Source organism: Streptopelia decaocto (genome assembly GCF_964273445.1).
Source record: "Streptopelia decaocto genome assembly, contig: HAP1_SCAFFOLD_45, whole genome shotgun sequence".
Classification (NCBI taxonomy): Eukaryota; Metazoa; Chordata; class Aves; order Columbiformes; family Columbidae; genus Streptopelia; species Streptopelia decaocto.
In genome coordinates this window covers 291,941-313,214 of record NW_028117033.1, presented here as the reverse complement: position 1 = coordinate 313,214, position 21,274 = coordinate 291,941, and the positions used below count along the sequence as shown (strand labels likewise).

Below are 21,274 nucleotides of genomic sequence, written 5' to 3'. Positions count from 1 at the left end.
CTTGTTGACAGTAGTTTACCAACAGTAATTTGCCAACAGGAGGAGTTCTTGCTAAATTAACAGCAAAAGCCATGCTGAAAAGTGCAAGGGAGCAATCAGGGAGGGCTGGAGTCGTGCTCGGGAGCCGTGTCCGTGCGTGAAGGTTTACGTGTCTCGCTGGATAGTGCCCAGAGAGTTGGTCTGAACGCAGTGCAGAGCTCCAGGAGACATCAATCTGTTTGCTTCTTTCCTACACCAAGCTTTAAAGGCTGGTTTGGATAGTCAAATGGGATTCAAACGTAACGTTCCTCCAAGAAGGCCTTGGGTAACTCATTTCCCAAAATTCAAACTTCTTTTCCCAGGGAGGCTGAATTTCCTCCATAGCAATCAAATGATCAGGTTTTGCACAGAAGAGCTGCTGTGGTTCCAAGCGTCTTTATTTTGTCTATGCTGCCTTAAAGAAGCAGGCTGTTCTGCCTTTTGCTTTTGGTGATGGAAGTCGGGAATGGCCAGCGCTGTGCTTCATGTCAGGATGGTTTCGTTCTCGTCTTATTGAAACGTTTGCTGGATGCAAAGAAAAGAACAACACCTCCGTCTCTTCCAGGGCCCTGCTCTTTAGTCTGCTCTCAACATCACCAGCAAAGAGCTGCTGCTTCTCTTCTGCACTGGATGTTTGGACATCTCTTTGCTAGAGGGACAAGGTCCCTTCGATCAAGAGACTGAAGCAGAAGCATCAGAAATTGACATTCCTCCAAGTTTTCCCCCAGTGCCTCGAGTTCCAAAGCAAAGAGAAGGGCATGGCGATGGTGCCATTTTCTACCTCAGGGATAAAGTCGTGGCAGGAATCGTAGTATGGAACATCTTCTACAGGATGCCTATTGGCGGCAAGGTCAGTGCAGGACTGGTGTGCTGAACAGTGAGTCTTGCTTAGATTGGGGATATTCTTGTGGAAAAATCCATCTGCCCATTTAAAATGATGAAAAAGAAATGGAGATGCTCTGTGTGCATTGGGACGAGACTTGCAAGAAACTTGTAGGTTGGTTGTGCTTTAGTTGTGTCGAGGGTTAAGATTGCGGGGTGACAATAAAACCCTGGCAGATGTATTGTTAAACTCCTCTCCCCCACGCACTTCCCCCTTGTGCCCCTCCCTCTCCACTTTTCCCACTCAGCACAGGCGATCGGGAGGGAAAGAAGGACAGAGAGAAGAGAGCTGGAAAAATGAACAATGTCTTACTAATGCTACTAATAAGAATAGAGAAAATAATTGAAAATATACAAAACCAATCTTGAAAGTCTCAGCAACTGCAGAGCCGGCACCCCATGTCCTGGACTGGACTCTGCAGCCAACCGGAGCTGGATTCGGTCTGTCACTGGCCTCAGTTCGCAGGGACGACTTGCAAGGTCCTCTCCTAATGTCGGTCATAAGCAGAAGGGAAAAGGCAAAAAAAGGGACGAGATCCTCGTGATTTCCCACTTTTATATGAAGTATTCATGTGAATGGAATGTTATACACAGTTGGTCAGTTTCTTGGTCACCGGTTTCTCGTCGCCACTCTTGCGAGATATCCATCCGTGCTTATCAATAAGTTTGCATTCCATTGCTATATTTACCAAAACATGTGTCTGGTGCTCCAGGAAAATGCAGCTAATATGAAAGCTTTAGCTGACAGGCAAATTCACTAAAAGAGTAACTTGTTTTAAAAAACAACAGGACAAGTCGTTAGCAGTGCAGGTCAGAGCGGCTTCCAATCATCTCCTTCTTTAGAAGTGCTGTTTCGTCTTAAGCTTTCAGACTTTTTTTCTAATTTTTGGTGCATGCTTTCTTCTACCTCTCCCCAAATCACTGAGTCGTGTATGAACTAGTGGCACATCATGCTGGGGGATGGTGGGGACACGTTGGCCTTCCACTTAGGGTGGTGTAGATGTTGAGACTTTGGGATTTTCTTCTTTTCCTGTGCTGACATAGGACATGAAAAGAATGCCTACTTTTTCCAAGGATTTGTCTGCTCCCTAGGCTGAAACCAAACTGCATGGAGGGGGGAAGAAGTGTGCTAGGGGAGCAAAAGGAGATTGAGAGCTTGCAAGGACCTTGTTAGGGTCCACTCAGCGATGGACTCGTGATGGTTCATTTACGTTCTTCTCGAGGCACAAAATTAAGGCATCTGAAATGCCAAGGGCTTAGAATGCAATCAAACAGTGTTACTTTATTATTTTGCCTGTAAAGCGGCACGCGATGGCGAGAGAGTAAGAAAACAGGAAAGGAAAAAGAAACAGGGAAAGAAGAAGGAAAAGAGGGGAATGAGGACTGGTTTACCAGCAGATGAGTTCCAAAGGTGTCCGTCCCTCTGGGGTCCAGTCCCGTGGAGTCCTGCCGGTCCTCCATGGTGGTTTGGGATCCTCTGGTGGGGAGATCTCAATGACGTCCAGTCAGGAACCATCTTTATACTTCTTCACCCCCCCTCGCTCCCATTGTTTCAGGCCAATCTCCACCTTTGTTTCTCAATCCGGGCTTAACTGTGCAGGCTCGAAAAGTCTTTGCCTCTCTTGCCAGCGCTTGTCTGCGCCTGCGTGGCCTGCACTCAGGGCTATCTCTCTGGTCCATTGGGTGACCTCAGGACCCTTGGCCAGCTTCTGGGCATGCTCTTTTTTGTTGTCCTTTGTTCGAGGGAGCGGGTGAGGGACAAGGTGTGACTGAGGCTGCAGGTAAGAATCCATCTTCTGGACGGCAGCGATCGTCCCTGGGTCAGAGAGACCCGTCTAACAATCCCTTTTAGGAGGTGGGGGCTAGCTTGGCTGAAGCAGCAGGCAAACTCCACACAGCAGCCATTGTTAGCAGCAGCCTTCCAGGCTGGAGACCCCTGTGCAACACAATGCTTCTCCTCAGGCCTCTGTCTAAGTCACTGTCAGTCTGTTCTGGATGGCGATGTTCAGGCAGATACTGGTTTTGGACCGACTCTTACAGACCTGGAGCAGATTCTGAGAGTTGGCTGTTCCAGAAAGGTTTGGCTGGTGCAGCAGCTGAGAGGAAATGGCCAGCTATGATGGGTCCCCAGAGTGATGCTTTGGGACCGGTGGCACGTGCATCTCCCTAACCAGGCAGTAGAATGCACTTTGGGCCCGGTAGAAGGAAGGTGGCAGAGGCAATGCATTGGAGAGCTGGCAGGATGAAACTGGGAGTTGGATGAGGCCACCTCCTTTAGCAAGTGAGTCAGTGAACAGCTCACAAGTACTGTAAAAGCGCACCTTGGGAGAACCCTGGTTGTCACTAAAGGGGGAAACGGTAGATTCTATTGCTGAAAACGGACCGTGTGGTTTTGTGGATGTGGCTTCAGCCTTCTTCTTGAAAGGAGGCTCATACCTACTTAAGAAAACTCATGACGATCGTGTTGAAAACAAAGTATCAGTGTGGTGAGGCTGTAGAGTGGCCCTTGGTTTGTCCTGCAAACAAGCTCTGAATGCGGATTCTTGCAGGTGCAGCGGAGCAGGCAGCAGCATCTGAGCAAAGCTCTGGGGGACGGGGTCCTGTGTGCTGGGGACAGCTTCCCTCGCCATTCTCTGCTCCCTCCTCCTTCAAGCAGGGGCTGCCCCACGCCGCGCACAGGCAGTCCCAGCCGGGCCCGCAGGTGGGTGTCTCCGTGGCGACCGCCGGGCTCTGTGATGTGGGCACCTCGTCATAACCAGAGGCCATTGTTACATGGGGTTGTCATAGCCAGAGGCCATTGTGACACGGGGGTCCCCGCCCTGACCGTGGGGGTATTTAAGGAGCGAGAGCCCTGGGGTGCTCACTCCCAGGAGAGCAGCTTCTCAGGAGCAGCAGCTTCTCAGGAGGCAGCATCTCCCCTGGGTGCCCGTTGCAGCTCTTTGGTAGACGAGACCCAAGATGCCCATCGACGAGGAGGCGAGCGCCCACTCCCAGCCCTTGGGGCTTCCCCCCTTGCTCCACAGGCCACAGGGGAGGGACGGGACAGGGCAGGAGGGAAAGGCCGGTGGTTGGACGGGGCCGCAAGCAGCTGCTGCAGTGCCGGGACTGCCACCTCCATCCCCTGTGTCCTGCTCCTCCTCCTGCTCGGAGGTCAGCCACAGCCTGGGCCAGCACAGCATCCAGAGCACCTCGGTCACCACCTCGGTCCAGGAGCACGTCCAGGACCACCGTGAAGGTCCCCAGGAGGGGTCTGGCTGGCCTCGCAGCACCAACACCGAGGCAGCAGCAGAGGCAGAGTGCCCAGCACCTGCCCCACAGGGCCCCACAGCCTACGACGCAGCTCTGTGGGACACAGCCCAGCGCATCTTCAATGAGAGCTTGCGCAGGGCTGTGACTGAGATCATGGGAGCTGGCCAGGAACCGGAGGAACAGCAGGACCTGGCCCAGCGCATGGATGTGGAGGATGAGAACAACAAAGAGGGGTGCGAAGGCGGAGACATCTTCATCCCCAGCATCTGGATCAACCCCTTGTTCCAGGAGCACCTCCAGGACACCCCTGCAGGTCCCCAGGAGGGGTCTGGCTTGCCCAGCTGCACAGACACGGAGGCGGCAGCAGAGGCAGAGCGCCTGGAACCTGTCCAGCAGAGCCCTGCAGAGGACGATGTGGACCTGTTGGACATTGTGGAGCACATCATCAGTGAGGCCGTGCACAGGGCTGAGGCTGAGATCCAGGGACCTGGCCAGCAAGCGGTGGAACAGCGCGACCTGGCCCAATGCGTGGATGTTCCAGTGGCAGCACCAGCACCTGCAGGACTTGAAGCCACTGAGGCTCGTTTGGCAGGAGACAATGAGGGACAGGCCAGCACAGCCCCTCTCGTCCCAGCTGCAAAGGACGAAGAAGAGAACACAGTTTCTCCAATGTCTGCAGAGCATGGAGGAGAGACCAGCACAGACATGGCCTGCCCAGCGCAGGGCCCAGCTCCACGGCGACGGCCTTCCCGGTTCCGGAGGGCGCTGCGGGCTCTGCGCAGGGCTTTCCGCTGCAGCTGCACCGCGGGACAGCAAGAGGAGTAGAGCCCGGCTGCCAGCGCCACGCGGGTGCCTGCGCAGCGTCCACGCCAGGGATGGGTGCATGGACAGTGACCGCGGGATTCACCTGCCCTGAGGACATGGTGCTGCCAGCCTCTGCTCGGCCTTGGATTGTTTTTAGAAATCATTAAAGCCAATTAAAAAAATGACAGTTTTCCCCTGTGCTCATCTGTTCCTGCTCCACCTCGGGACAAAGAAGGCTGCAGGAAATCTCTGTCCTCGGGGTGTCCCGGCATTGGTTGCGGGAAGCCCTGGGCTGGTGCTGCCGCAAGCCGGCAGTTTGGCTGGATCCCCCTCAGGCTCCCTTCCCACCCGCCTGTCTCCAATTCCAGTCAAGGACTTGGAACATTGGAGATCTACTGCCGACTTGGCCTGGTTGACCTGCACCGTACGGCATCCCCTTCGTCTCACAAGGAACCTCCCCATTGCGGGGGTGTTTCGGAGCACCTACATGAGCCAATTGCCCCTCCATTTTTAAGTCCCTCGCCTCCACGGTGCTGGTGCTCTTCCATCAACGGCAGCAAGTGCAGCACTGTACCCTGTTAGTGAGTCCGTCCCGGCAATGCATAATCTTGGCTTTCGTTTCAGTCCCACCATCAGGGCATTCCCACTGCCCTTGGTCTCTCCTTTCACAGCCATGTCAATAACTTGCCAGGAGCAATCACAAGCCTTGTGTCTCTCATTCTCTGGACCACCACACAGCTCGGGGATGCCAGCAGCCCCTTCCCTTAGGGACTGCTGCATGGCAGGGTGCTGAGCTCTTTCATGGATTCTCTGAATTAGTTTCACTTGTTTTTCTTCACAGCTGATGAGAATTTTCTCTGTACAGCCCATCCAGGGTCCCTTGCCCTAGAGACTGGAGGTCGTAGGTGTGTTCTGCTTCCCCTAGCCCAGCTGTGGGGCCCAGGAACAGCTGCACTGTGTGTCCTTCTGCACTTGCCTGACTTTTTTTCCTCCAAAGCTCAGCTGTTTGCCCCTCTCCCACAGGCTCTAGTCCCTGGAGGCTCTGCACTCCAGGTGGAGCAGCAGCAGCTGGGTGTTACACAGTATCACAGTATCACAGTATGTTTGGGATTGGAAGGGACCTCAAAAGATCATCTAGTCCAATCCCCCTGCTGGAGCAGGAACGCCCAGGTGAGGTCGCACAGGAACATGTCCAGGCGGGTTTTGAATGTCTCCAGAGAAGGAGACTCCACCACTTCCCTGGGCAGCCTGTTCCAGTGCTCTATCACCCTTACTGAGAAGAAGTTTCTTCTCAAATTTAAGTGGAACCTCTTGTGTTCCAGCTTGATCCCATTACCCCTTGTCCTATCATTGTTTGCCACCGAGAAGAGCCTGGCTCCATCCCCATGGCACTCACCCTTTATATATTTATAAACATTAATAAGGTCCCCCCTTAGTCTCCTCTTCTCCAAACTAAAGAGACCCAGCTCCCTCAGCCTTTCTTCATAAGGGAGATGCTCCACTCCCTTAATCATCTTTGTTGCCCTACGCTGGACCCTTTCCAGCAGTTCCCTGTCCTTCTTGAACTGAGGGGCCCAGAACTGGACACAATATTCCAGATGTGGTCTCACCAGGGCGGAGTAGAGGGGAAGGAGGGCCTCTCTCGATCTACTAACCACCCCCCTTGTAATACACCCCAGGATGCCATTGGCCTTCCTGGCCACAAGGGCACAGTGCTGGCTCATGGTCATCCTGTTGTCCACCAGGACCCCCAGGTCCCTTTCCCCTACACTGCTCTCTAATATGTAATTTCCCAACCTATACTGGAACCTGGGGTTGTTCCTGCCCAGGTGCAGGACTCTACGCTTCCCCTTGTTAAATTTCATTAGGTTATTCCCCGCCCAACTCTCCAGCCTGTCCAGGTCCCGCTGGATGGCAGCACAGCCCTCCGGTGTGTCAGCCACTCCTCCCAGCTTGGTGTCATCAGCAAACTTGCTGATAGTACACTCTATTCCCTTGTGTAAATCGTTAATGAATATATTGAATAATATTGGCCCCAGTACTGACCCCTGAGGCACTCCACTAGATACTGGCCTCCAACTAGACTCCGCACCATTGACTACCACTCTCTGGCTTCTCTGCCTAAGCCAGTTTGCAACCCACCTCACTACTCTATTGTCTAGACCACACCTCCTCAACTTAGCTGTGAGGATGCTGTGGGAGACTGTGTCAAAGGCTTTACTGAAGTCAAGGTAGACCACATCCACCTCTCTGCCATCATCCATCCACCTTGTTACATTCTCATAAAAGGCTATGAGGTTGGTCAAGCATGACTTACCCTTGGTAAAGCCATGCTGACTGCCCCTAATAACCCTCTTATCCTTGATATGCCTTGAGATGGCACCAAGGACAAACTGTTCCATTACTTTCCCAGGGACAGAGGTGAGGCTGACCGGTCTATAGTTACCCGGGTCCTCCTTCTTGCCCTTTTTGAAGACTGGAGTGACATTTGCTTTCCTCCAATCCTCGGGCACCTCTCCCGTTTCCCAAGACTTGGCAAAGATGATGGAGAGTGGTCCAGCAATGACTTCAGCCAGCTCCCTCAGCACCCACGGGTGCATCCCATCTGGACCCATGGATTTATGAATGTCCAGACTATTTAATTGCTCCCTAACCCAGTCCTCATCGACTAAAGCAAACTCCTCCATTGACCTGGCTTCATCCGGGGTCTCAGGGGTACGGGGCTCCCCAGGACAGCCTCCGGCAGAGTAGACAGAGACAAAGAAGGCATTCAGTAATTCTGCCTTCTCTGTATCTTTTGCCACCAGGGCACCCACCCCATTTCTCAGTGGGCCTACATTGCCTCTGGTATTAGTTTTTTCTGCTATGTATTTGAAAACATTCTTTTTGCTGTCCTTGAGCCCTCTCGCCAGCTGTCATTCTAAGGAGGCCAATTTCATCCCCAAAGGGCTGTGGGGCATTGGAACAGGCTGCCCAGGGCAGTGCTGGAATCACCATCCCTGGAGGGTTGGACAGACGGACAGGAGGTTCTCAGGACATGGGGCAGTCCAGGGTGGGTTATGGTTGGACTCGATGATCTTGAGTGTCTCTGCCAACCAATATGATTCTGTGATTCTGTTCTACAGTTCTCTTGTTGGCTGCTTGAGCTTTTTCACCCCCTGCTCTAATCAGGTCACACCAGGGTTGGACACGAGGAGATGTGAAACCTGCGTTGCGGTGCTGTATGATTGTTGGTGGTGAGTACAGCGCTTGGGTCACCAGAGCTGTCCCTTCATCCTCCTTCAGCAGCACTCAAGCAGTTTGGAGGAAGCCAATCCTCAAGAACTTGCTGGGAAAGGCCAAGCCAGGAAAAAGGAAAGGTTGATTGCAGGAAAGGATGAAATATATATGCAGGGAGCACTAAGTCAGAAAAGGCTTCCCACGGATGCACGAGCGAGATGCCCTGGAGCTGTGCAGCACTGTGCGAGGAGGACAGCCCATCCAATGGACCAAATTCCCGGCTAAACCTGAATAGCAAGAAACGGGTATCAAATGCTCAGGCCTGTTCAAGGATTGTTGTGGTCCCATTTCTTCTTTAGTCACTAAAAGGTGTCGGGCGGATGCTGCAGCACTGGGGGGAGATGCAGGGTCTGGTCTGATTGAAGCGGTTTTGGCCGGGGATCCGGTGCGTGCAGGGAGGTGCATTCACTGCAAAACGGCGGCTGTTTTTGGGGGGTGAGACCAGAATCCATGGAGTGGGAGATGGGGCTGCAAGAAGCATCTTGTAATATTGCTTCCAGACTGATTGTGGAGGATGGGAGCAGGACATAGGGACGTGACCAGCGACGGGTCCTTCCTGCTGGTAGACCTCAGGAGGGGGAAGGTGTAGCCTCAGCCTCTCCCTCTGCACCCTTTTTCGTTCTCCCTCTGCATTGTGCCCAGTCGTGCAGGGGTGGCTGGACCAGCCTGAGCCTCTTCCTTCAGATGCCAAGTCTCAGGGCCCAAACAAGGGGGTTATTTCCCCCTGGGGGGCTCAGCAGCACCTCCTGACCCTGAGCAAGAGGTGGTGGCTGAACCATCCCTGGAGACATCCCAGGCCAGGCTGGACGGGGCTCTGAGCAACCTGAGCTGGTGAAGATGTCCCTGTCATGGCAGGGTGGCACTGGGTAGCTGGGAAAGTCTCAACCCAAATCATTCTATGATTTTCCACTTCACAGCAGCAGTTCACTGTCGTGCCGGGTGCCGATAGCTCTGTCTCTGCCCCTCCACCTGCTCTGGGTCACCGCAGGCCGGCCCGGCTGCTCCCAGGCTCAGCTGGGGCTGTTTAACCCTGACAGGTCTCACCTGGAGCCTGGTGGGTCCATAAGCACCCACTGGGCTCTTTGTGGGCAGCTCCCCTTATAAACCATCAGCCTGCTTGTGCTGAGGGCTTTTTCTTTCTTTCTTTTTTCCCCCTTTCTTTTTCACTTTGTCTTTCAGGAACCTCACCTTGGAGGTGGGGAGGGTTGGGCTTTGCTGCCTGTGGGTCTCTAGGATGTAGTATCAGGATTTTCTACCCTTCCCAGCACTGCCAAGCAGGTAAGGACACAGCAATGAGCTGCTTCTGCTCCCCCATGGCTGGGCTGGGCTCGGGGGCTCTGCAGTCAGGAGGTGTCCCAGCTCTGTCCTCCTCCTGTTTGCCATCCCAGATGAAGGACAATGTCTTCACATAGCTCTGGAGTGGCCCTGGGGCTTGGTTCCCAGCCCAGCTGCAGCAACTCTCTGATAGCGCAAAGAAACTCTGTCCTGGCGCTGAACGTCCATGCGTCCCGGAGCCGCTCGCTCACCCTGCTCAGCCGCGAGGGATTCGGCAAAGGCTTCAGCGGGTACGTGGCTGTTGGGGTGTGCACAGGGTCTCACCTCGTGTTTGTCCCCAAGGGAACGTGTCTCCTCTCTGGGATGGGTTTAGATTCACGGTCTCAGCACCGGGAGCCTCGCAGGGCGCGGGCTGCTGTTCCCCTGTGTTCAGGGCAGAGCTGGTGTCCCTGCTGTCCCTACTGCCCTTGTGGCTGAGACTGGGCAGTGCTGACATCCCAAAGGCCACCAGCTCACGCCTGTGTCCCCGCTGCTCTGCCAGGAGCTTCTGCAATGTGAGCGATGTGTTGGGGGCTGATCTGTTGGACCGCAGCTGCTCCATCCCCGACCCACAGCTGGTCCGGAGGATCGTGTCCCAGGTGGAGTTCTACCTTTCCGATGAGAACCTGGCCAAGGACGCTTTCCTGCTGAAACACGTCCAGAAGAACAAGATGGGCTTCGTCAGCATCAAACTGCTGACGTCCTTCAAGAAGGTAGGTGGCCCCTGGTGCCGGCCAGCGGGGCTGGGAAGCGGCCTTCATGTGGAGGGTGTCCGTGTGTCTGGGTGTCCTCTGGCTGCTTCTGCTGGGGTGTATGGGGAGGTCCAAGTTGCCATTTCCAGAGCCCATTGGGAATGTTCTCCTGCAAACCCCAGAGATGCTCATGTGGCATGGGGATGTTGCTTTGCTGTGGTTTCAGGTTGATGGGGTCGCAGCCTGCCCGGACGGCAGGCTTAGGGTGGTCCCTGCCTGAGACGCTCATGGGGACGTGGTGACCCCCGTCTCTTCCACAGGTGAAATACCTGACGCGCGACTGGCGGCTCACACTCTACGCCCTGCGGTTCTCGGAGCTGCTGGAAGTGAATGAGGAGGGCACCAAAGTGAGGCGGCGTGTCCCCATCCCCGAGTCCCTGCTCAGCATCCCCCCCAGCAAACTGCTGCTGGCCTGGGAGCTGCTGCCCCGCGAGCAGGACGTGCTGTTGCCGCTGCAGAAGAACTTCCTGGAGACCATCATGAGGATGTTCAGCCCCTTTGGCGCCATCGCCTCCATCCGCATCCTGCGCCCGGGCCGCAAGCTGCCCTCGGATGTGCGCAAATACGCGTCGCGCTTCCCCGAGCTGCTGAGCCGCTGCTGCGCGCTGGTGGAGTACGAGAGCCCGGAGAGCGCCCGCAGAGCCCTGGAGGAGCTCGGCCACCCGGGTGGCCAGAGCATCAGGGTGGTCCCGCTCAGCGGGAAGGGCTCCAAGAAGAAACCGGAGGCGGTGGAGGAGATGGTGGATCATCTGGGTTTGAAAGCGCAGGCGAGAGCCGTGACATTCCCCTACGGCCTCGATGGCTCCCTGCTTGGCAGCGCTCGGGAGCTGAACGGTGCCTCAGCGTTGCCATTGCTCCTCCTGAACAAGGAGCCCTCGGAACCCACCTGGCCCAGCAGTGACTTCAATCCCAGCGACTGGAGCGACACCTTCACCGGATCGCTCCTCTGCAGCGACCTCTTCCCTCCCTTCGACGCCAACGTGGGCAGCGGCAGCTGCTCCAGCCCCGAGAGCCCCCGCGGTGCCTGGGGCAGCGGGGCGCCCGCCTGGGCCCCCTGGGCCGGCAGCTCCTCTCGGGATCCCAAACCCCGCCCTGGGATCCCCCCAGAAACAACCGGGGTGTCCGAGCTCCTCAGGCTCTGCGACGGGGTCCTGCGCCTGCCCTGTGGCCACAATGGCACCGGCGGCTTCTCCAGCAGCATCGGGAGGGGAGAGCTCGTCCTGCAGCGCTGAGGCTTCTCTACATTTGGGTTTGGGGATTCTTTTTTTCTCCTTTTCTCTGTGCCCCCCCAGAGCTGTGGTGGGTGCTGCAGCTGCTCCAGGGACCCGAGTTTTGGGCCAGGATGAAGCTCGGGGTGCTGAGCGGCAGCGGGGGCTGCACCGGCACCAGCGTCCGGGATGGGGACTCAATGCACCTGCTGCCGGCCGGACCCGCGGAGCTGGGTCGCCGGGTGCTCCATGGGACCCAGGTTGTGGAGCTGGGGTGGGAAATGAGCAATAAAGGGAGATGAGATTTCCAGGCAATTTCTGGCCAGTGTAGTGATAGTTTGGTTGGTTGCAGGACCAGGGAGTGGAAAAACAGCTGCCCAAGGTGCAGCCAGACAAGGGCAGGAGGGTCCCTGCCCTGCAGTGCCTCCCTCGCCATTCTGGGGCTGATTTGGGGTTATTTTGCTGCAGCAGGGAAGCAAAGCTGGGTCTGTGGTTCCCAGTGCCCCTTCACCCCACCCCACACAGGCGTAGAGCAGATCCAGAAAAACAGCATTTAATTGAAAGCGAAAAAGAAAAAAGGTCCCATGAAAGCCACGCCAGCCCCCCTCCCCCCTAATGCAGCATCCCGTCCTCCCAAACCCCTCCAGACCCACCCCCAATGTAGCATCGTATCCTCCCTAACCCCTCCAGACCCACCCCAATGTAGCATCGTATCCTCCCTAACCCCTCCAGACCCACCCCAATGTAGCATCGTATCCTCCCTAACCCCTCCAGACCCCCCCAATGTAGCATCGTATCCTCCCTAACCCCTCCAGACCCCCCCAATGTAGCATCGTATCCTCCCTAACCCCTCCAGACCCCCCCAATGTAGCATCGTATCCTCCCTAACCCCTCCAGACCCCCCCAATGTAGCATCGTATCCTCCCTAACCCCTCCAGACCCCCACCCATTTGTAGCATCGTATCCTCCCTAACCCCTCCAGACCCGCCCCCAATGTAGCATCGTATCCTCCCTAACCCCTCCAGACCCCCCCAATGTAGCATTGTATCCTCCCTAACCCCTCCAGACCCCCCAATGTAGCATCGTATCCTCCCTAACCCCTCCAGACCCCCCAATGTAGCATCGTATCCTCCCTAACCCCTCCAGACCCCCACCCAATGTAGCATCGTATCCTCCCTAACCCCTCCAGACCCACCCCAATGTAGCATCGTATCCTCCCTAACCCCTCCAGACCCCCCCAATGTAGCATCGTATCCTCCCTAACCCCTCCAGACCCCCCAATGTAGCATCGTATCCTCCCTAACCCCTCCAGACCCCCCCAATGTAGCATCGTATCCTCCCTAACCCCTCCAGACCCCCCCAATGTAGCATCGTATCCTCCCTAACCCCTCCAGACCCCCCCCCATTTGTAGCATCGTATCCTCCCTAACCCCTCCAGACCCCCCCAATGTAGCATCTTATGCTCCCTAACCCCTCCAGACCCCCCAATGTAGCATCGTATCCTCCCTAACCCCTCCAGACCCACCCCAATGTAGCATCGTATCCTCCCTAACCCCTCCAGACCCCCCCAATGTAGCATCGTATCCTCCCAAACCCCTCCAGACCCGCCCCCAATGTAGCATCGTATCCTCCCTAACCCCTCCAGACCCCCCAATGTAGCATCGTATCCTCCCTAACCCCTCCAGACCCCCCCAATGTAGCATCGTATCCTCCCTAACCCCTCCACCCGCCTCCCTAATGCAGTATCCTGTCCTCCCTAACCCCTCCAGACCCCCCCAATGTAGCATCGTATCCTCCCTAACCCCTCCACCCGCCTCCCTAATGCAGTATCCTGTCCTCCCTAACCCCTCCACCACCCCCCCCCCCACCCCGAAGCCCATCCCCTGCTCATGTTCTAATCCCCCCCTCCCACGCCCGTCCCACGCTTGCTGGGGGGCTCAGATTCGGGGCTTTGTCCCTGTTCGTGGCCCCGTTTGCAGCCCCGCTGCTCTGCTGTGGCAGCCTGGGACTGCGGCTGCTCCACGTCTGCCCTGCGCTTGGTGGGGGGCTCAGACTCAGGGCTGTGCCCCCGTTTTTGGCTCCGCTTGCGGTCCCGCTGCTCTGCCGGGGCAGCCTGTGGCAGCTCCACTGTTGTGCTGCGCTTGCTGGGCGGCTCGGGGCTCTGCCCCCGCTCGGGGCTCCTTTTGCGCCCCAGCTGCTCGTTGGTCGTTGGCAGGTGCTGGGGCAGCGCCAGTGAGCTGGAGTCCCGCTGGGGCACGGCGGCCATGGTGACACCGGGCTCATCGCGCCTCGGGACATTCTGCTTCAGGGCATCTTTTTGAAGGCTCTTCTTGGGGTCCCCAGTGGCTTTGTTGCTGGGGGCAGCCGAGCAGCTGGGGCGGACATGGCCGCCCGGGGTTGTCCCCGCAGCGGTGGCCTTGTCGGAGATGCTGAGTTGTGCAAATTGCATCTCCAGGTTTCGGATGGCAATTGGCAGCACCGGAGTGGCTGCGGCCACCGCTGTGCCCTGGTGGTTGTACCATTGTATGCGGAAGACACGCGGGTCGAAGCAGCACCCACATGGTGCCCTCAGCAGCCCTGTGAGGGGGAGAGGGAGTTGTCATGGGCTGGGGGGACCCTCCATGGGCTGGTCCCCATCACCAATGTCCCCTGGGTCTGCTGGTGGCTGGGACATCCCCATGGGGTGAGCTGCTGTGCAGGGAACGGGGCTGCAAAGCGGGAGGAGACTCGGTTCTGGGAGGGGAAATGGGAGAGATGGCCCCGGGTACTGGGGAAATGCTCAGAAAATGGGATTTTCTGGGCACATATGACCCAGGGCAGGGGTGGTGGGTGCTGGGAGTGCCCGGGGTCGGGGATGGCGAAGTGACTGAAGGTGCCGGGGTGTCCGAGCAGACGGGGAGCCAGGGGTGCCGTACCTGCTGGTGGGGCCTGGCGGGGCGCCGGGGCTGCAGGGCTGGGCTGCTGCTGCATGGTTGGTGGGTGCAGCGGGGCTGAGCCTGCAAGAGAGACAGGAGCCACGGCCGGCTCTCGTCTCCGCTCTTGCCCCCATGAGCGTCCTGGGCTGCAGGGGTCGGGGTGGGTTCCTACCTGCGGGAAAGAAGTTTTGGGGGAGCACAAACGGCTGTAGTAGCTGCAGGACCAGGGGAACGCGGGAGCTGTTCGCTCGGAGCACCGTGGTCGCTCTGACCATTAGTAACTAAGGACTCTTTGGGGTGTCCCAGGAAGGAATGTTGGGGCTCCCCGTGTTCCGCCCCAGCCCAAGAGCCTCCCCAGCTCCTCCTGGGCAGGGAAAGGGTTCAGGGGGTTCGGTGGGTGGTGGGTACAAATGCTTTTTGCTTCAAATATTATTTTCCCGGGGGAAAAGGAACAAGTCGATGCAGCCGAGCTGTGTGTGGGGACCAAGCTGCACCTTGTGCCACACAGTGAACACGTTTGTGACCATTGCCTGCGTTTCTGTGCGCTGGAGTGATAGTGAACACGTTTGTGACCATTGCCTGCGTTTCTGTGCGCTGCAGTGATAGTGAACACGTTTGTGACCATTGCCTGTGCTTCTGTGCGCTGCAGTGATAGTGAACACGTTTGTGACCATTGCCTGCGTTTCTGTGCGCTGCAGTGATAGTGAACACGTTTGTGACCATTGCCTGCGTTTCTGTGCGCTGCAGTGATAGTGAACACCTTTGTGACCATTGCCTGCGTTTCTGTGCGCTGCAGTGATAGTGAACACCTTTGTGACCATTGCCTGCGTTTCTGTGCGCTGCAGTGATAGTGAACACGTTTGTGACCATTGCCTGCGTTTCTGTGCGCTGCAGTGATAGTGAACACGTTTGTGACCATTGCCTGTGTTTCTGTGCGCTGCAGTGATAGTGAACACGTTTGTGACCATTGCCTGTGCTTCTGTGCGCTGCAGTGATAGTGAACACGTTTGTGACCATTGCCTGTGCTTCTGTGCGCTGCAGTGATAGTGAACACGTTTGTGACCATTGCCTGTGCTTCTGTGCGCTGGAGTGATGCAGAGACAGGAAAAAGGGACGCGAGGGGGTGTCACACAGCGCGTGTTGCCCAGACCTCACTCCAGCAGTTCCCTGACCAGGAAACCCGAGCAGCCCTGGATCCCCCTTGGAGGGGCTGAGCTTTCGTGACACTTGGGAGGAGACGGAACCCACCACTGTGTGCTCCCCAAAAAAAGGGCTGGATGCTGCACATCTGCCCAGGTGCTGGGACTATTTGTGCTCTGCAGGATCCCGGGGATCGGGTCAGTACACCGTACATGGACCATTTGGCACCACCAAGGACATCCTGGGAGGAACAAGAGGGCTTTTGCTCCCACTATGTGAGCCAGGACAAGCGAGCAGGAGGCCAGAGCTCTGCAGTGGCCCCTATGCTGTTAATTAATCGCACCGTTCTCTATTAGCGAGGCACCGCTGGCCGCGAGGCTGGCTGAGCCCGTGTGCCCACTCGTGGCAAGGACTCTCGTTGGGGGCGTGAAGACAACCGGGCTTCTAAAGACATCAACCTTTATTTCATTTTGGAGCCAACCCGCCCCTCGACGCCTCCGCTCGACTCACAGCCGCGGGAAAGGGCTCCTCAGCCCTGTCTGTAGGAATTGGCCTTGTGTTTGGGCAGGAAGGTGAAGCTGGTAGGTACAGGGCCCAGAAGCTTCTCGCTGGAAGAAAGAGAAGAATAAAACAAAAAAATAAGGAGAGGTTTGTGTTCAGTGCACCATACACAGTTGTTTTATGGCCCCGTGGCTCTATAGCAATGGTGACTACACTCAGGTGTCTCAAATCAAGACTTTAATCTCCCTAGAAATGAAGGCTGCTGCACAAAAGCACCCACAGTGCTGAGCTTCAGCCCCAAACCACAGCCCCGGAGGGACGAGCCCACCAGGTCAGGGCAACGTCCTTCTCGCCGGGGAGTCCCCAGGGTCGGTGCCGGGTTTGGTGACCTGAACGCGGCGTCACCGCTGGCCGGGACGTGCCAAAAACCAACACGAGCCTCCGAAAAGCTGCTCCCAACCTCTCGCTGTGCGTGTGCGGAGCCAGAACCCTGCTCGTGCCAAACCGCATTAAGGTCAGGTCCCAAAATGATGTAAGTCAGCGCTAGCGCGATCACATTTGGCCTCACTTAAGACTTGAACTATCTCACACTTTGGAACACGCTGTATTTTCAGTGCACAGTAATTTTCTTTAGAGTTGAGGTGGTTTAACATATTTCCTGGATGCTGGTTCAACTAAAACTTTCCATAAGGTGACTTTGTGCTCTGCCTTGTCCCTTCCCACCCATTTTACTGAAATTCAACGCTTTCTTACCTTATTTTAATCCAATCATCCACGTTCTGGCTTGCCATCAGCGTCTCCAGATAGTCTCTCCCCATGTAGTAAGGCGGTCGCTCGTTAATTTTCTGAGGTAGGTGTTCTAATAAGCCGGCTGGGATGTACCTGCAGTGAAACACAACAGCGGTGGGTGCGGTGGGTGGACAACGCGGGTTCACTGTGCTGAGCGACCCCGGCCGGCAGAGTTACCTGCAGAGGAACGAGAGCCATTCCAGCAGGAACTTCCTCCTCTTCTCCACCCCCTGCGTGTCCGAGCCCCAATGCTCGAGGCCGTAGCTGGTGAAGTCCCTGAGGATCCCAAATCTCTCACTGGAAGAGATATCCCAGTGGCGCTGCTCCTTAATTTCAGTGAAAAGCCACGGTTTGATGAGCGCCCCTCTGCAGCAAAGAAGTGCATTGTTATTCCCCTCACTGATGCTTCTGAACACACCAACTAATCTAAGAGGCTTTCCAGCACTCATCTGCCCGCCAGTGCCGCTTGAATTTTTATCTCAATTTCCACAGGAACCTGCTGGACGTTCCCACAGATGCAAAGTGATTTTACCAACTTTCAAAGAGTACTTTCACCAAGAAGAAACTTCTGGTGTTTCGGGTCTGTTCAGGTATTTAATTCCCTTTTTACTCTTGCACCGATGGAGCTCAGAAGCGAGGGGGGAACACAAGCACTTGCCTTGCGATCATGATTCCCGAAACGCCCATCTGCAGGGCTAGATTAGCATCTTCATAAGACAAAATATCACCGTTTCCTGTCCAGAAGAGAGAAGCCGGAGGTCAGAGCGATACAGAGGGCAAGTCAAGCTGAGCGAATCCAGGCATGGGAGAAAATTCACAAATGACACGGGGTCCAAGAGCCAGACTGGCCAAAGAGGCCCCGCAGCTCACGTTCTGAGCCCCCCAGGGATGTTGCTGACACTCCACCTCCCTCAGGCTGATCCTCTTGAATTCAACACGCAGCACTTCCACTCCATGTGACAAAATGAGACACCTACTGAAGAGAGGCATGGGGTGGCTGTTCTGGCACACTCTGCTATGTAGTCCCAGTCCACGCCCCTCGTGTAGCGCTGCTCCCGGGACCGGCCGTGGAGCTGGCGAAGAAACCTGCAGTGAGACCCCAAAAAACGCCCGGAGGAGGCAGAGCAGACTGGGAATAATGGGCTTCAGCAAAGGAAATGACACGGGCTGGGGTCAAGGATCCCTCTGGAATGAGGTTTATTGGGCTGAAAGCTCCCTCCCAGAGCACCGCAGGGACCATCTCCCTTTGTCATGCACGCAAAGCTCAGAAGCACCCACGAAAACGCTCCCCGCACCTGAATTTTTCACTGTCATGAGCAGAAAACACTAAAAGCTCGTATGCAGCTCGGCAAAGGTGTTTAAAAGAGCCGCTGGGCTGCGGGGAATGGTAAAGTCACCCCCGTGTTGCGCAGAGTTCCCCGGACACCGGCCAATGATCCCTGTACCGTGACCATGGAGGCTCCCCACTCGCGGATCTTGGGGGTTATTTTGTGAGCCATGTTCATCTTCTCTTGCACCCCCGTCCGTATCTCCACAGTCAGCGGGACGTCCAGCACCTGCAGAAATGGAGGGTGAGGCAGGAGTCGGCTCCATCAGCTCATCCCCCGCTGCCGGCAGATGCGCCGACTCACCGAGTTCATCCCTCGGACGATCTGTTCAAACCTGTTGGTCTGAGTCATCAGGGCGCAGCCTCCTCCCTGGGGGACAAAAAGCGGGACAGTCAAGATTTTCTGCCTCCTCGCATAGTGAAGATGCTGCTTGGAGCTGCTCCACAGCAGCTCTCTGCTCAGGGGATGCAGCTGAGACTTGGAGCACCTCAAGACTTTTGGAGCATCTCAAGACTTGGAGCAACAGGACTCACAAAGCGTGCTAGAGAACATCTTACCTTCTTGTAGACCAGGTCAATGGGACACCCCACGTTGATGTCTACAAAGTCTACTTCAATTGTCTGATTCAGGAGCTCTGCACATTTGGTCATGGTGTCTGGAAACGCCCCTTCCAGCTACCAAAGAGGGGACAGGTTGCCTGAGTTCAAGAAGCAGCTTTTCTCTTCAGAAGCGAGTTATCATTTTTTTAGGTTATCAAGGTGACAGCACTCACCTGCACCCCAAAAATACCTTCGGTGTGATGGCGTTTGAGGAGAGCCCACTCGGAGGACTGGCCCTGGAGCAGGTTGGTGCACACAGCCATCTCTCCGCAGGTGACGTCCGCCCCAAAGCGCTTGCAGATCCTTCGGAAAGGGAGGTTACCACACTGGGAGAGACAGCAGAGATGTGGTTCTTCAGATCTGCCCTGCTCCACATGTGGAACAGCAACATTTGACAAAAGGAGAGAATGATCTACTCACCGTGGTGAGTGGAGCCAAGTAGAGCTTGCCTTGGATTTCCAGCTGGGAAACAAGAGGGATGGAGGAAGATATTCCAGTCAGCAATTTTATCACTTGCCGTGAGTATAACTCAGTGGGAAAACCAGAAGATCACCGGTTTTGTTCAGGAACCTCAGATATTCCCTAAGAACGTATCGTTTGGATGAAAGAACCAGAAACTGAACCGCTCCAGTTGTTTTCACTGCTCGGCTTGGAGAAAACTCAAAGCAGTTACAGACCGAGGGATGCGAGACTGGCTAATGGGTGCAAGGACAGGGATCTTCTCCCTGCTCTGGTCGCACAGGACATTCGGGGCCGTCTCCCAGGCCCTCCTGGGCTGTTGTGCAGTTGGGCACCTCTTGCTCCTCTGCAGAGCACCCGGTGGCTTTGTTGCCCTTCCCACCGTCACCGTGGGGCTTGGCCAGACCGCGGAGATACTCATGGGCCTTCTTGAAGTTAAACTTCTTCTTGCGCAGCTGGTGCTGGAGGTCCTTGGAGAGGTTGTTCCTCATGCAGCTGTGGCCCAGGTCGCCCGGCTTCGCGGCCACGTACTCGCCGACATCGTGGAGGAAGCGGCACCGCGCGCCGAAGTAGCACTTCTCTGCACAGCCCTTAAAACGATAAAGAGCAGGGTGAGACCTCTGCCCTCTGCTTCCCCACCCAGGCATGCCAGGGTTGGAGATACACGAGCCATAGAGACAAAGGACATTAATGAACTGGGTGAAGAACCCAGTTTTGGGACAACACCACTATCCTCCAGCACAGGTGAGGTAAGCCTGGGTCTGCCCTGGCCCAGAACTGCTCTGAGCACCCACCGCGCCCCAGAGCCCCGTGTCCCACCTGCGTGACCGACGGGCACAGCCTGTTCTGCTCGTAGTGGGTGGGTTTCGTGCACGGCCGGCTCTTGTTCTGCCCCCGCGCCCGCTTCCGCTCCGCCGGCTCCTTCTCCGCTGATCCACCTCCTCTCGGCTCTCCCCGTCCTGACCCGGCTCCTCCGGCCTCACCCGTTTGGCGGGGCCTCGCTCTGGGGGCTGCCGACATCCTCATCCTCCTTCTTCTCCTCGACATCCTCCCCATCCTCCCCACCCCCCCGGGCCCGCAGGAACGCGTGGAACTGCCCCTTGGAGGTGAGGAACCTGCGGGGACACGGCACCGGCTGAGCGGGGTGACCGGGACACGGGGGTGGCGGGGAGGGCACCGGCCGGGGGTTATGGAGGGACTGGGCACCAGCCGGGAGGGACACGGGGGGACCGGGCACGGAGTGGGCGGGCTATTGAGGGGGCGGGCACGTCCCGGGTTGGGGTTGTGGCAGGGACTGGCACGTACCATGGGGGATCGCGGGGCTGGGCACGTCCCGGGGTTATGGATGGACCGGGCAGGGCTGGGCAGCCCCGCTCCGCACTCGCCGGGCACTCACCGCCGCCGCCATGCTGCTGCTCGCGGTGATGACGAAAGGGGCGGGGCGGGGCCACGTGACGGGGAGTGTATAAAAGGCCCGGCCGAGGCCCAGCAGCCTCACAGCGGCGGGCGGGGCGGGCCGGCAGCGGGGCCCTGGAGGTGCCGCTCGGGCTGCCCCCAGCACGTGGCCGGGCTCCGTGCGGAGCCTTGAGCCCTCGGCCTCGCTCCGGAGCGGACACAGGGCTGGTCATGGCGTGAGGGACAGGAGAATACGCCTGTGGCCTTTTGTTTCATGACTTCTGAGGGGTTCCCTGATTCTAGTGAGGGGGTCTGGCTGCTTTGCATCTCCAGAGCTCCCGGCTGGGGAAGATGGAGCTCTCTGCAGAGATACAAGGCTCTTGCTCTAGGTTTTTTGGATGCTTGATGTTTTGATTTTTAAGCAGTAAATACAGCGCCTAGTTTCTAGGTGTTCAGCTGGTGTGTGCCAGCTCCCATTTCACAGAGCCATAAATCTGCCTTGGAGCCATCCCATGGGCAGAATTCTGTTGTGGCTGCTCCAGCAACAGGACTTTCCATGTTGCCCTTTGGAAACATTTGCAAGCCTAACCCAGCTGAGGTGTGGGAGGGCTTTGTCTGTTTGCTGGGCCATAGGAAGAGCTG

The 21,274-nt window shown here is 56.7% G+C and overlaps 1 protein-coding gene and 1 pseudogene across 2 annotated transcripts; one reads left to right on the top strand and one right to left on the bottom strand.

Annotated features, from left to right (window-relative positions):
• Positions 1 to 9,440: 9,440 nt before the first annotated feature.
• On the top strand, positions 9,441 to 11,530 carry LOC309451957 (la-related protein 6-like; the record flags this gene model as incomplete). Its single annotated transcript, XM_082076649.1, has 4 exons — positions 9,441 to 9,510; positions 9,621 to 9,797; positions 10,049 to 10,259; positions 10,559 to 11,530. Exons 2-4 carry the CDS (start codon positions 9,631 to 9,633, stop codon positions 11,528 to 11,530), a joined length of 1,350 nt encoding a protein of 449 aa, XP_081932775.1. The 5' UTR covers positions 9,441 to 9,510; positions 9,621 to 9,630.
• A 4,479-nt stretch (positions 11,531 to 16,009) lies between these two features.
• On the bottom strand, positions 16,010 to 20,645 carry LOC309451956 (tRNA-dihydrouridine(47) synthase [NAD(P)(+)]-like; annotated as a pseudogene). Its single transcript, XR_014186713.1, has 13 exons — positions 20,623 to 20,645; positions 20,057 to 20,352; positions 19,452 to 19,827; positions 19,199 to 19,240; positions 18,952 to 19,104; positions 18,737 to 18,853; positions 18,483 to 18,548; positions 18,297 to 18,407; positions 17,829 to 17,924; positions 17,510 to 17,585; positions 17,029 to 17,217; positions 16,816 to 16,944; positions 16,010 to 16,169 (listed from the first exon to the last, which is right to left on the bottom strand). The product of XR_014186713.1 is annotated as a tRNA-dihydrouridine(47) synthase [NAD(P)(+)]-like (transcript).
• Positions 20,646 to 21,274: the final 629 nt, after the last annotated feature.